Source organism: Mesocricetus auratus, unplaced genomic scaffold, assembly GCF_017639785.1.
Source record: "Mesocricetus auratus isolate SY011 unplaced genomic scaffold, BCM_Maur_2.0 Super-Scaffold_4256, whole genome shotgun sequence".
Classification (NCBI taxonomy): Eukaryota; Metazoa; Chordata; class Mammalia; order Rodentia; family Cricetidae; genus Mesocricetus; species Mesocricetus auratus.
This window is the reverse complement of record NW_024429182.1, coordinates 17,518,242-17,533,459: the sequence shown is the minus strand read 5'-3', so window position 1 is coordinate 17,533,459 and position 15,218 is coordinate 17,518,242. Positions and strand designations below refer to the sequence as shown.

Below are 15,218 nucleotides of genomic sequence, written 5' to 3'. Positions count from 1 at the left end.
ATCACCTTTGTGTGAGCTCTGTTTCTCTTTTAGACTGGACCAATTTCGTGTGGCTCAGGGTGACCTTGAACTCACAGAGATCCATCTGCCTCTGTCTCCCGAGTGTTGGGATTAAAGGCTTGGACCACCACTGCCTGGCCTCTAAGGCTAACTAGTGGCTTAGTGTATGTGTGTGACTATCTAGTGGTTTAGCACTTAACTATGTATGGCTAATCTCCTTTAATACAAATACCCGTCCATTTTATGTACCTGCTAAATCACTTCCTAAATAATCATCTGGCAATGTAGAAGCTAAAATACTGAAGACAACTTTGTTTTTATTTTATGTATCCTGAGTGTTTTGTCTGCGCACTGCTTGTGTGCCTGGTGTCTGAGGAGACCAGAAGAGGGTGTTGAATCCCTTAGGACTGGAGTTACAGATGGTTGTGAGCTGCCACGTGGGCGGTGGGAATCAAACTCAGGTCCTCTGAGAGAGCAGTCAGTGCTCTTAATCACTGAGCCATATCTCCAATGCCTGAAGACAATTTCTTTTCTTTTCTTCTTCTTCTTCTTTTTTTTTTTTGAGACAGGGTTTCTCTGTGTAACAGCTCTAGCTGTCCTGGAACTAGCTTGTAGAACAGGTTGGCATCGAACTCAGAGATCCACCTGCCTCTGCCTCCCAAGCACTGGGATTAAAAGTGTGCACCACCACCGCCCAGCTTCCTGAAGACAATTTACAGAAAGTTTTTATTATAACCTGGCTGTATATAAAGACCATAGGCCATATTTATACCTTTAGTTTTTCTTCTTTATCAGTGAGAAAAGAAAACAACATTTCTTCTAGAAACAGAACAAGGATTCTTCATTTGAGCAGAATTAATTTTTTTATTAAAAGGTCTTATTTATTTTGTATGTGTGAGTACTGGCAAGCCTGTGTGCACCATTGCGGAAGTCAGAGGACAACTTGCAAGAGACAGCCATCTTCGGCCACGGGAATCTCCCCAATCCTCCACCTGGGCCCCTTCCTGCCCGTTCTCCTCTACAGCTGGACTCACCTTTGCGGCTTTGTCCTGACCGACGGCCACTGCTGCCTCCTGGCTTCTTCACTGCAGTTACCCTCAACAGAGCTTCTTCCATGCCTCTCAGCTTCCTAGCTGTCCAGGAGGACTTCAGAAATCTCCTGAACACTGCTGTGGCCTCTTAACCCTTTATAGCCATTCTGCAACACATATGCAGACGAATATACATGTATTTACTGAATGAAGTTAAAAGAATGCAAGCCTGGTGGTGGTGGCGCACACCTTTAATCCCAGCACTTGGGAGGCAGAGGCAGGCAGATCTCTGTGAGGTGGAGGCCAGCCTGGTCTACAGAGCTAGTTCAAGGACAACCAGAGATATACAGAGAAACCTTGTCTCAAAAAACCCAAAAAAGATGGAATAAAAGAACTTGTGCTATTGTTTAATGATAACCAATGTTCTATGCTAACACACACACACACACACACACACACACACACACACACACACAGAGACAGACAGAGAGACAGAGACGACAGAGGCAGAGACAGAGTCCTCCATCTTTCCAGGAGTGGCAGATAGCCAGAGACTGACCAAGAGAGTCACTATGATTGTTTCCCAATTTGCTATTGAAGTCACACCCAGGTAATTTTGTATGTGACCCAAGAATCAGATCTAGTGTGCTTCTAGATTAGGGGGACAGGAACTTGTAGAACTGTTAGTCACTTTCCCTGTCCCCTCATGGTGGAACCTGAGGAAGAAGCTTTCACTAAAGGAAATGACACTAAAAAGTGGAGGCAGATTTTAGACTACAGACTGGGGCACCTGATCCAACTGTGTGTGAAGTTGCCACACATACATTTTTAGTTACCGAAGACACTAACCCTAAGCAGAAATGAAACACTTACTGTAGCCTAATGAGAAAAAAAGCTGTGTTATACTTTTAAAGATTATATTTTGTGCTTTCAGCCTTAGTGCCATCTTCCTTGAAACTCCTGTGCCAAGAGCAAAGCAGAGAAAGATGTGAATGCCCAGGCTGATATTCAAGAGAGAAAAATGAGGAGGCAGAAGTCCAAGTAAACTAGCTTGTCCACCCAGGAAGGCTGGGGAGCAGAAGTAAGGGATGCTGAAGGCCAGGACACTGGTACAAATTGTTGAACTGTGTGCTACTGTCGGTGCAAGTCTCAATGGACCTGGAACATCACCATCTCTTGCAGAGACCACTTGAGAGACTTGACTGTGCTCGTTACAACCAAAACAGTCCTGCTGGCCCTCTGCCCTGAGCCTGTGTGTGGCATTCTGGACTTGTTTTGCTTTCACTTGTGGTCAAGTGTAACTCGTGTACAACAAATTATCTTTTGCTGTCTCATCTGAATAATCAAAGAAATACTGTGTTTTGTTTATTTATCTATTTATTTTTTATTTGAGACAGGCTTTCACTATGTAGCTCTAGCTGGCTGAAACTCTGTATGTAGACCAGGCTGACTTCAAAGTTGCAGAGATCCAGCTGCTTCTTAGTTGCTGGGATTAAAGGCCACGTCCAGCCAAAACATTTTGTTTTTATTTATGTGTCTGTATGGTGAGAGAGAGAGAGAGAGAGAGAGAGAGAGAGAGAGAGAGAGAGAGGATCCCCTGGAGCAGGAGTTACAGGTGGATGTGAACTCCCCAATGTGAGTGCTGGGAACTGAACCCGGGTTCTCTGGAAGTGCAGCAAGCTCTCTTAATTGCTGAGACGTCTCTCCAATCCTGGTTGATGACTTTTAATGTTAACACTATAGAGTTACTAACTTGGGGCACGAAAGCAGTTATGAGTTCATGAAGATGGAGAATGGCAGGCATATTTCTTCTAACTGGCCTTACTAAAATTTAGTAAGTTACTCCAAAATAGATAATGGGTCCTTTAACTTGCCATTAAAATTTTTTATTGGTCTGTGAAATAATAATTTTATTGGTTAGCTATAAATCACAGTGTGTATAAACATTTATGAATTTTTGGGAAGGGAATAGAACCGTGGTCCTGTAATTTCTTAGCTTATTCTTGTTTGATCTGATTTCATAGAGGACTTAAGGACATCAAGGCCTTTGATCTCATGCTCAGTCAGTGTGGTGTCTTCAGGTCCAAGGCCTGGATAGGACAATCTATAGGACGTCATAGAGGCCTTTCTCCCCCCCATGAGGGGAACATGGAGCCAAGAAAGGGTTTTATTTGTCTGTTCCCAGGACTGTGTATAGAAGGCCATCAGATGTGAGCAGAAACAAGCTACAGCCCGCCCTGAAGCTGCTCTCTGCTTCCCGAGCCTGGGCTTCAGGTGCTCTGGACCTCACCTGAACCTACATGCATTGCAGTCAGGAGGACTTAGCCAGCGTGTGAGCAAAGGGAAAGTAGGGGAAGACCCAGGAAGGGAAGGGGCAAGGTGAGGGTTGATAGATCCAGGAGAGAAGACAGGTGAGGGGGAAGCCTTTCTAAATGGTGGAATTTAACTTTTAGGAGGAGGGAGAGCACGCATGTTTGCTTAGGCGTCTGTCCAGCAACGTTCCTCGGGGTTTAAGAGTCTGAATGAGACCAGTGTTTAGCGACCCTGAAGGGCGAGGGGCCCTGCATGAGTTCTGGGAGCAGATCGTAGTACTGGATGTGGAAGACAATCCTTTCCACATGGGGACTCCAGCCTCTCTTGGTCTGATGCCAGATTTGCCCAGAGCCAAGTTGTCCCATCTGTGTAATGTTTTGGGGATGGTTGGGCTCACTGGTGTCTTCTGTTGCCATGGAAAAGGGAGTTTTACCAGCTCACTCCTGACCAGACTCTGGTTTGGATGCTATGCTATCCCATGCTGAGTTACACCTCCAGCCTGCTGATGCAGTATGTGGGGAGACTTGACAGCACATACTCTTCACACACCAGATACACACATGTGTACACACACCAGATACACACATGTGTACACACATGCACTTTGGTCCAGGAGATGCAGCTGCTAGAGACAGACAGGCTGATCTCTGCTACGGGATCCTTGGGCCCTTAACTCCTATGGCCTGGAACGTTTACTGCTCTGTTCTTGGTAAGCCACCTCTGTTCTCTTTTCCAGATGAGCCCAGTGCCACCGGCTCACGTAAGTCTTCCTTAACCATCGGCCTCTACGCTTCCCTGGCTTTTCTTCTCTGACCTTCTCACTTCAGATACAAATTCTTTCTATGTAGTAAACTGTTTTAGTCTTTCTCTCCTGCTCCAAATCTGTCCAACTCCAAAAAGGTAGAAACCAGTCTCTGGTTTGTCCACTGTCTCCCTGACACCCAAGCACAGTCTGACTCATGTGTGAGGTGCAGCCATCTATCCGATGAACAGGTACACTTGCGGCTCTATGTCTCTCCCTGTCGTCTCACAGAACACTTAAAATCTATTTATCTATTTGTATGTATGTGTATGGGTGTTTTTGGCCATATGTATGTCTGAACACCTTGTGTATGCAGTGCTAATGGAAACCAGAAGAGGGCACTAGATCATCTGGAACTAGAGTTACGGATGGTTGTGAGCCACCACATAGGTGCTGGGCACCAAACCCAAGTCCTCAGGAAGAGCAACGAGTGCTCTTTTACCTCAGAATCATCTCTCCAGTGCCCCAACACTTCTGACATCAAATTTGTTTTCCCTCACACCAACTACCGGTTCTTCAGCCCTATATACACTAGCTGGGTCTCCAATAATTTGATTCTGTTACGGGACTAGCTACTTGGTAGGAACTGAACTTGGGTCCTCTGGAAGAGCAGCAAGCTCTTAACCACTGAGCCATCCCTCCAGCTGTTCTTGAATGGAGGAAAGGGGGGAGGGGTTGAGCACACACGTCATTGCTCTCTGCTCTTTGGCTCGATCTGAGTGGCTGTCTCAAGCACTGGCTGTCGTGACTTCACCTGTGAGGTAGGATAACTGCTTTCACCCCTGCGTTGCTTTTGTGAAAGGGTTTGTTTTTTCTTTAATCACAGCAAGAAGAGCAAAAGGACAAAAGGGCACTCTTAAGGGACTGGAAAGATGGCTCAGCAGCTAAAAGCACATACCTGTAACCAGAGTTCAGTTCCCAGCACCCACAGCAGATGGCTCACAACTACCTGTAACTTTACCTCTGGGGACACAATGACTTTGGCTTCCATGGACACTACTGTCATGGAAGCACACACAGACACACACACACACACACACACACACACACACAAAATCCTTTCAACTCTCAGGTGAAACCTTAAAGATATATTAATAGGCCAGGCACGGTGGCACATGACTTTAGTCCCAGCACTTGAGGGGCAGAGGCAGGAGGATTTCTGTTGAGTTCAAGGGCAGCCTGATCTAGTAAGCTCCAGGGCAGCTAAAACTACATAAAGACCCTGTCTCAAAAAACCAACAATAAAGATTTGTATGAAAGAACAATACCTTCCACAAACCCAAAAGCTAAACATATCACCAAATGTCACTGGAAACCACAGGAGTGTTCTCCACTGCACTGCTGTGGGTCTGGGTGTCCTACCAGCATATTCAGAAAGCACCTTGATTTATGCTTTTCTCTTGTTCTGTGACCACAGAAGTTCTTGTAACCTTTTTCACGCTCGAACATACCATTTGGGGTGATGCAACTCCATGTTCCCAGAATGCAGCCATTCATATTTGACTCAAAATCAGTTTTCTTCCTCTCAGAGGTAAGAGCTGTGTTTGGCATCAACACACCCATCTCTCAAAGTTGTGTGGATTTAGAAACCTGAGGCCAGGAGATCAAGGCCAGGTGCATATTTATCAGGTCCTGAGATCCCACAATGGACTAATGTTCTGGATCTAACAGGGGCGAGTTTGACACCACAGTACCCGAATCTTATGGACTAGAATTGATTCATTTCACCTCCTCCACGTTTCCTTCTTGCAGGCAGAAGTCAGGTGCTGCTGTGTTTAGTGAGTTTGACTCTTTGGGGAAGAGGGAAGAGCTCCTGTTGGAAGCGATGTGACACTGTCCAGGCAGTCTTGGGACACTCGGTATCCAGACCCGTGAAGTTTTCCACACCCACTTATGGGCAGTTTGGTGCAAATATGGGAACTATTGGCACCGAACCCAGCAGCTGGTCAAAGGCTGAAGTCTCTGCTAACAGAGATACCCTCTGGTAAAGTCCACTACTCCCGATCTCTTAAAACCTGTTGTACAGGGCCATTGAGATGGCTCAGCGGTAGAGCCAGCTTGCTGACAAGCCTGAGTTCAAGTCCCAGGACCCACATGGTGAATCCTTGAAAGTTGTCCTCTGATCCTATGTGCGTGCCATGGTATGTGTCAAATGATAACTAGTTTCTTAAGTGTTGGATAGTTTGTTTCCTGTGATTTGGGGGATGTGGTAGCAGCACTGGGGTGTTACCCTGCCTGAAGGTGGGTGTCCTCCTACCTCAAGTAGGATGAGGAGCCACTTACTTCATCATAAAACATTCAGCTTAGGAGGGAAAGTTTTAGCCTATGAGGTTAACAACTGTTCCAGAGGCAGGATGGCCTCCGTGCAGCCGGTCAGGAAACTGTCCACTTCCAAGCTCGATACCGCACCTCAAAGCCCAAACGTCTGTGCTGACGTGTTGACTGGCACTCTTCAGTCAGCCTGAAGAGTGACAGTCTTCTGAGGAAGGATGAGCTTTCCCCTCCTCACTGTTTCATGAGGAACTCACTGTTAGTCTCCACAAACCCTGGGTGAGGCAGGTAATATGCCTTTGTTTTGGGTGTTTGTTTTGTTGTTGTTGTTTTGATGAATGACCATGATTCAGAGAAATAAGGCTTTTCTTTGTGTCTTCCCCAGCGTATTTGTGTTAATTATTTGGCAACTTCTTACAATGCACCATGGTCATACTCACTTCCCATTCTTCCTAGATTCAGCCTCCCACCCTTGTGCCCCCCAAAATAAATGAAAAGAAATAGAAAAATGCACCAAGTCCAATTTGTGTTGCCCATATGCTCACTGGAGCATGGTCAGACTCCCAATGGACAGTCCCTTAAAGAAAACTGAGTCCTTCCCCCACGCCCACCACAGAAGCCACCGACTGTGAAGAACTACACTTCAGCATCTTTATCAAAATGTTTAAGGACTCTCTTCAATAGCTTCTTGGCTGGACTGTTTCTTTTTTGGGGGGAGAGTGGTAGTTATCACAGAAACCTTCAGTGACTCTTATTCTCAATTATAAGTGTGCAGTCATCAATATCACTGCAAAGAAGCTTGCTTGCCCATAGCGGCCCGTGGCAGCATGGAACACTGACTGACCTCACATGGATTCTGGCAGTAACATGGACTGTAGATCGATTTTTCTTTGGGCTGCCAGCTCACAAAATATGACACAGAGATTTGTTATCAATTATGAAAACTCTGTCTTAGCTTAGGCTTGACCCAATAGCTCTTATAACTTAAATTAAACCATTTTTATTAGTCTACCTTTCGCCTCGTGGCTTTTTACCTCTCTTCTGTCTGGCACCTCCCGTTTCCTCTCCGTGTCCTCTGCCAGGCCTAGATTCATCTCTTCTTCTTCCCTCTCTACCTGGAAGTCCCACCTAACCTCTCCTGCCTAGCTATTGGCTACTCGGCTCTTTATTAAACCAATCAGAAGGTCCATCTTCACAGTGTACAAAAAGAGTATTCCACAACAGTGAACCACAGACCTCAGCATGGTTTCCAGTGGCAGCACAGATCATGTTCATCAATAAGGTCTCCTGTGGCAGCCCTGATTATGGACATCAACATGGTCTCTGGCGGCAGCAGGGACCACAGATACCAACACGGCCTCTCTTTTGAGGAGGCTTAATCTAGAAACTAGACCATTCTTCATCCCTGATATCTTGTTCATAGTCAGAGTGACCTGCAGTCGGGCAGCACCCTAAGAAGCAGAACCTGCGAGAGCTCTGCAACTCTGCCCTTTGTGCTGGCCACACTGCTGGTATCCGGGCACAGCCATCATGTTTGCAGCCCCCCTCCAGCTCTCCTCTTCCCAGCAGGGCAAGCAGCATGAGCAGCAGCAGTGGCGTCTCCACGATGCCTGCTGACTGGCAGCACTGCGGTTCAGGCAGCAACGGGGCAAGACAGCCCCGTGGTGCCCGGAGCCCCCTGGTGGCCTGAGACCAGAAGCCACGCTCCCATCCATACCTATCCCCACTACCGCATCTCTGGCCCCACCTCCTCCACCATCCTTCCCATCTCTCTATCACACATTCATTTATTAAAGTGGTGTTGCGGTCTGCTGTGTGTCACACGGTATAGTGTTTGCCCAAGTAGCTTTACATACAAATACTTATCGCAATGAGTCGTTGATCTGGTTCAAGGTTGGTTTTTTGTTTTTTTGTTTGTTTGGTTTTGGTTTTTCGAGATAGGGTTTCTCTGTGGCTTTGGAGCCTGTCCTGGAATTAGCTCTTGTAGACCAGGCTGGTCTCGAACTCACAGAGATCCAGCAGCCTCCGCCTCCCCAACGTCAGACTTGGTTCAAGGTTTTTGAAGCACCATAAACCCTGGAATATCCCCGAGACTCATCTGGGATATCCCGTTGTTGCCCAGAGTCAGGGTGATCATGCGCCGGGCAGCGCATCCAGGGGCAGGGTTCAGCGAGCCCCTGGCCGGCTCCTGAGGAACAGGCTAACTCTACTTGGAAGGCCGGGGCCATTATGCCATCGTGCTATTGTAGCCCTTGGGCAGCACCAGGGTCCCACAATCTTCTCCCTCAGCGGGGAGAGCAGCAGGAGCGGCACCAGCGCCTGATCCATGCTGAGGGCGGGGCTTGCAGACTGAGCAGTGGTACTGGCCTAGTGGGCAACTGGGAGAGCCGAGCAGGTGATGGTCCAGGACTCCCAGCAGCCCGAGGACTAGCCTTACTCGGCAACCACGTGCTTCTTTGTTTGCTGAGGTGTCCCATACAAACCACCTTGAGACTCCAGTTCTGATTTTCTTCTGCCACCTGCGCTGCTCTCTGACATCTTTTTTCCCTTCCAATTCTATGAATCACCCTTTAAAAGCATCTTCCTATAAGACCTACCCTTTAAGGAGTCCCAGACACACTGTGTGCTCTCCAGGCTCCTCTTCCACTGCCGAGTCTCCCCTTGAAGCCTCCATGCATCTCTGAGGCTCTTCGGAGTGACCCCACAGCTTCATGCTTTATTTTTTTTGTTTTTTGCTTGGTTTTTTTTGTTGTTGTTGTTTTTTAAATGGTCACATAGCAGATAAAGATCAGAGCTAGGATTAAAACTCAGGTCTGTCGGAGTTAAAAACCCATGGCATTAACTACGATGTCCTACAGCAATAGGAGACTCCAGCCATTCAGGCTGGCATTCTGTATGGAAGATCCTCTCTTTATAACTCTAGTTACAAAACAGAAAGGTATCACCGGGTCGTAGTGGCACGTGTTTTTAATCCCAGCACTCAGGAGGCAGAGACAGTGGATCTCTGAGTTTAAGGCCAGGCGGGTCTACAGAGTGAGTTCCCAGACAGCCAGGGCTACACAGAGAAAGACAGTCTTGGGGGGAAGTGGTATCAGTAAGGAAAATTCAAGGTCAGAGTCAGAGGGCCTTCTTTCTTATTGTGTCTACTCTGTCTGTCCTTAGCCTCAGGACCACATCAGTGTTTCTGTGTCACATTGTTATAACACAATCCCCGAGGCTGGAGATCTTACAAAGCAAAAGGGTTTATTTGACTTATGATTCCAGTGGCTGAGAATCCTAACAGGTACGTAGATCCTGGCAAAGGCCTTACGCCAGCTCCCTTCATGGAGAATCAGAAAGCCATCAACAGAAGCAGAAGGGGCTACAGGATGGGCGTGGCTTTGCTTGGACACAGCCCACTGTTCCGACAGGAGGTCAGCGCTGGTCTATTTGGAGGGCAGGGGCTCATGACCTAATCATCTTGTATGAAGTCCCACCCTTACAGCTTCCATTGTCCCAGTGCCACTACCCACCTGAGGACCAAGCTTCCAGTGCACCAACCTGTAGGGACCTACTTTCAACTGTATACAAAGCAGTTTTCCTTCAGGATGCATGGCGCTTCTGTGCCATGGCTAGACCCTGGGTATTCTGTATAATGTGGTTTGATCTCACTGTGCACTTGAGCAGGGTGTTCTTAGGACAGGCCTTACGGTTGGGGTGAAGTGCTACAACGGCTTTAGTGTTTCAGCCTCAGAGTGGCAGGCAGAAGAGATCTGAGAGGAAACTGGAAGTCTCTGGGAAGGCAGGGAAGCCACAAGCAGCTGATAGGAAGTGCTCTCTGCCCCTCCAAGGCTGAGGCCATCTTCCCAGCTGGCTCCCTGCAGGCTTGGGTCTACTAGCTCTTCAGGCAGCACCCTGATCATCAATCGAGTTCAGCCCAGCTATTGGCAGAACCCTTCGGTAGCTGCTGAGTCTTCTGGGGATAAAGGCCCAAATTACCCTGTGTATAAGCCCCCCCAGACACCCAGCCTTGGCCCTCAACATCCCGCTCAGCCCTAGACGCTGCGTTTCTTGTAGCCTCCCCACCCCCACAGGACCCACGACCTTCCAAGAAGCTCCAGGCCTCTGCACTCGCCTCCTTCTCTGACTAACCACACTCCCCACCTCCTGTACACCTCGCTCTGTTTGACTTCAGGAAACTTACCTCAGAGGTCACTATTGATTTCAGTATATCTTATCTCAGGCTTCACTATTGCTGTGCCGGCTTTTCTCATGGGCTCCTCAGCCCTACCGCGGAGTTACGGGGTCACAGCAATTATGACAACGCATGGGTCTTCCGGGCTGCGTTACCACACTGAGACCATGGGCCAGGCTTCCTTCCTCTCTGCACAGTCTCTGCACCCTTTGAGAGCAGGGACTCAATAAAGATCTGCCGTATGAAGGAAGGGAAGTCGGGGGCAGTGCCAGCAAGTACTCTGTGACCCCACTTTGTGAACGTCAGTTCTGTCAAATGACTTAGTATTGGGGAACCTGAGCAAAGAGTGATATTCAGACACCCTAGGAAAATGTAGCATGCACGATAAACGAAGGCACCGTGTGTCCCTGGGCTGACTTGTGTCCTCTCTCAAAGCTGCATCATTAAAGAAGGGATCCAAGGAATTAAAACTGGAAACCGCCCAGAAAGCATTCATTCTTTAGCTTGAAGAGAGGCCTCTCTAAGACAGGGAGGCGACACCTGAGTCTCTTTTCCTTCTGGCCAGACGGAGATGGCTCAGACATAGATCAAGAAAGAATGCTAGTTCACAGATGCTGATGGGGGCGGGGTATGCCCCAAGAGGTGAGTGGGGAGGTTGCTCATCCACAGGAAAAAGCTAGGTTGGTTAGTGGAGCAGCTGTGGAGACTCAGGCTGACCCCTAACACCCAGCACTGGGGACAGAGGACTCAGGACACCAGCCCGACGAGGGCTCATCTGCTTGTATGCTAGTAGGCCTGAGACAGAAGACATCTAGTGTGCTCAACAATGCCTTCAGGACCAGTGGGTTCAGCTGGGCCTCAGCAAAGCCCAGAGCATTGCCCTACAGGACACACAGGACACACCAGACTGCAGGCGTGCCATGTCTCCTACATGCCCAGAAAATGTCACGAAAGGTGTAAATTGTTGGCCGTGCTCACAGAAGAGGGGCAGGGAACTGAACCCCGTGGGCCACACCCTTCCCTCACTAGGAAACCACTGGCTATTATGGAAATGGTCCCAGGCAATTCTGGTCTCCTCAGTGCTGCAGTCATTTTGACAGCTTCATGCAGCACCAAAGTTGTCACCAGCTCCAGGCCAGACTCTGGAGACAGACTGACAACCAGCTGGAACCTGTCTCGGCACGTAGTGCACACTGGCATGGGACCCAACCCAGACTCTCAGGAAGGAGGTTTCCAGAACCCTGCTGGAGGCATGTATAGTGGGGCATCAGTTTCCAGATGGTTCTGACTCCTTTAATGCTGGCCTATGGAGGCACGTACAGTGGGGCACCAGTTTCCGGAAGGTTCTGACCCCTTTAATGCTGGCCTGGGGAAGGCAGAAACACTTGGACCTGTTCTGGATGTGCCTGTGTCTGAATATGTCCAGACAATACAGAGAAGTGTGGACATGGGAATCAAGAGCAGGGGCCCGGCCTTGTCGTGTGAGGCCCTGGGTGCTGGGCTTCAGGCAGGGCCTCGATGCCGCTTTGTTGCTGGGTCTTTCTTTCTGGTTATCCGGGACTGCTTTGGCCTGCTTCCCTGCCCTCGGCCGGCAGCTTTCTGCGCAGGGTACGCCGTGCTTCGACTGAGCTGGAAGTTGACCTGCAAGGGCGAGGCAGAAGCTAAGCGCCTGTTTGGACTCTCCCAAATTACACCAGGTTCTCCTGGCAGGCAGGTACAACAGACTTGGCGAGTATCTCCCAAAAGAATGGTACAGAATCAATCACGGATGATAGGTAGCTTGTGGCTGCATGGACTAAATATTAGCAAAAAATCCTATCTACACCTCTAATCACATTTTTGCGTATGCCCTGCTTAGGACAAGAGTGATGAGTGAATCGATCTTAATCTCTTATTTCCCTCCTAGTGGCTGTGTGAGTCATGGGTACCAGGCCCGTACACGCTGATGGAGAGTGTCTCAACCTTCTGCTTCTCTGCTTGGCAGGAGGGTTAGAAGAAGTGGCAGGCTTCCTGGCTAGATTCTTTATTCTTTCTGAGATAGGGGCTCACTATGTAGCCCCAGTTACTTAGAACTTGCTTTGTAGAGCAGGCTGGCCTTGAACTCACAGAAATCTACACACCTCTGTCTCCAGAGTGCTAGGATTAAAGATGTTTGCCACCACATCCTCCTGGGTTCTTAAGGCCAGTATTATGTGGGCAATGTTGTGACCTAAGGGCTGTGTATAATTGTCCGTGGAGCACAAACGGAGAGATGCTGGACACTGGGTGTGGGACACTGGGTGTGGGACACTGGGTGTGGGGCAGTGGGTGTGGCTCTAGAGCCATCACAGGCAGCAGAAGAGGAGGGAGTGACACCAAGCCCTAACTACAGTCCCCTGGGGCTTCCCTGGCAGTTCCTCCCTGTAACAGTTTGAACTACTGAAACAGTGGGGAGTTAAAAACACGTCCTGAGTTTCCTGCCTCTTCCATAAAAATCCACAGCCAGATTTTCTGCTAGTTCTGTAAAAGGGGAGGGAAGTTGGAGCCAAGTGTATGAGGCCACTTCCTACTTTCCATTTTGTAAACACATAAACCCAGGAAAGGAAGAGAGGAGAGGAGACAATCACCAAGAGGAGAGAACAGAGGAGGAGAGGCTCTAACATCTGCAGGGTGGTGGAGACAGCACAGAATTCTGGGCCCTGGGAGAGATTTCCATCCCCTTAATTGTAAGACGGAAACCCTTTAGTAAACATCTTTTTTCTTTCCCCAGGAAAGTGGCTAACTGCTCTAAAATTAAAATGGAGTGAAGTAGACAGTAGTGCAATCAATAAGCAGACTGGTAGCTGCAACTGTCGCTGAATATTACATCCAAGTGACAGGCTGTGCCTCTGGGCTATACTTGGCACAATGAACAGTTATGCTAGTTTATTTAAAGGATATGGTGGTGGTGGTCTCCAGGGGCCGTGGGGCGGTCTACATTTGGCAGTGCCCAGGCTTGGCTACAGGGCACGGTTTATGTGTGTGGCTGCCGCTGGCATTTGATTGTAGGGTAGACTAGGGAAGAAAGAGGATGCGCTGGCTGAAACATAGGGTCCTGCATGATGCAGGGCTGTCTTCTCTTCCCCTGGCTGTCAGTAGAAAGAGGATGCGCTGGCTGAAACATAGGGTCCTGCATGATGCAGGGCTGTCTTCTCTTCCCCTGGCTGTCAGTAGAAAGAGGATGTGCTGGCTGAAACATAGGGTCCTGCATGATGCAGGGCTGTCTTCTCTTCCCCTGGCTGTCAGTAGAAAGAGGATGCGCTGGCTGAAACATAGGGTCCTGCATGATGCAGGGCTGTCTTCTCTTCCCCTGGCTGTCAGTAGAAAGCACATGCCATACAAGTGTCAAGACCCGAGTTTGAATCCCCACAAGCCACTTAGAGCAAGACCCCCAGTGACCCTGCAGTGACACTGGAGGCAGAGATGGGACATCCCTGGCAGCTCTCAGGCTAGTCAGCCTGGAACTCACACACTGTGCAGCGCACAGCAAAGACACACCGCCTCAAACGGATGGCAGGCAAGGGCTGACACATGAAATCCTCCTTGCATCGCCATACAAATGCCAAAGCATGCCCACGCCCTATCCCCCAACACATGCTCACACATATCATAATCACACACACACAGAGACAATATGTAGGAGGTATTGCGGCGGCGGGGCGCGGGTGGGGGGGCGACGATCTGAGGGATTTTTAAAAGACCTGAAGCTCTCTCTCTTTGCTCTGCTGGCTTACAGGGTTCTGCACACAGGCAGGAAACGTAGTGGGATCCCTGAGACTCCCACTATGTGAGCCCACCCCCACTGTGTGATCCTGTACAGTTACTTACAGGGAGTTGTGAAGGCTAAAATGGGTAATTCTGGGACCCTCTCCTACAGTATCTGATGCCCAGCAGTTACTCAAAAGGCACTGAGTACTGTATTCAAAGCATTCGAAAACTATGAGCAGCTTGAGTGCACGGAGATCTGACGTGCACGGCCTCTTTATGCTCTGAGGTTTTGACATGATCTACAGTGAAAAGTTCCAGGCTGTAAGCCAATGGTTCTTTGCTTCTCATCCTATCTATAAAGAAGAGCTGTGGAGAGTTAAGCAGGTGGCTGGTCCTTGGTTGCAAGCAAAGGGAAAGTGAGCCTGTGACCACAGGGCACAGAAGGCTTGCAGAGCGCCACCTAGTGGTGGTCCCTGTTCATGGCCTTGAAGAATGCAACCCAGGGTTGCTAGGGGAATCTGTAGCGCAAGCACCTAGGCTTACTAACCAGCCTTGTGCACCTCTATGGTCCTGTGCTTTATCTTTGCAATCCTTGAGAAGGAAGTGCTAACACTAATTTACAGAGGAAAAAGCAGGACGAGAGAGACAGGCTGTGTCAAAGAGATGAGTCAGAAAAAGTCAAGAGGAACCCGGCAACAGTGCTGTTTAAGACGCCATGTGACATTTACAGAGCAGGTTATGGTTCAGCCAGACTCACCTGTGTTGGTTCCGCAGGGCCCACGGTCACAGTCACTGTTTTTGGGTCATACCCTGGTGCCTTGGCAGTGACGATGTAAGTACCCGGAAGCAGCAAACGGAAGTAATCCCCATGTTCACCTAAAAGTCAGAAGGATGTAACTCA

The 15,218-nt window shown here is 48.9% G+C and overlaps 1 protein-coding gene across 1 annotated transcript in view; it reads right to left on the bottom strand.

Moving 5' to 3' along the window:
- Positions 1 to 9,664: 9,664 nt before the first annotated feature.
- The window catches only part of Cpn1 (carboxypeptidase N subunit 1), a 30,499-nt gene continuing 24,945 nt past the window's right edge, over positions 9,665 to 15,218 (bottom strand). The window contains exons 8-9 of the mRNA XM_005063558.4: positions 15,075 to 15,193; positions 9,665 to 12,232 (exon numbers count right to left, since the gene is read on the bottom strand). Coding sequence (XP_005063615.1) covers positions 12,095 to 12,232; positions 15,075 to 15,193 — 257 coding nt within the window. The 3' untranslated portion in view covers positions 9,665 to 12,094. The remainder of the gene's footprint in view (positions 12,233 to 15,074; positions 15,194 to 15,218) is intronic.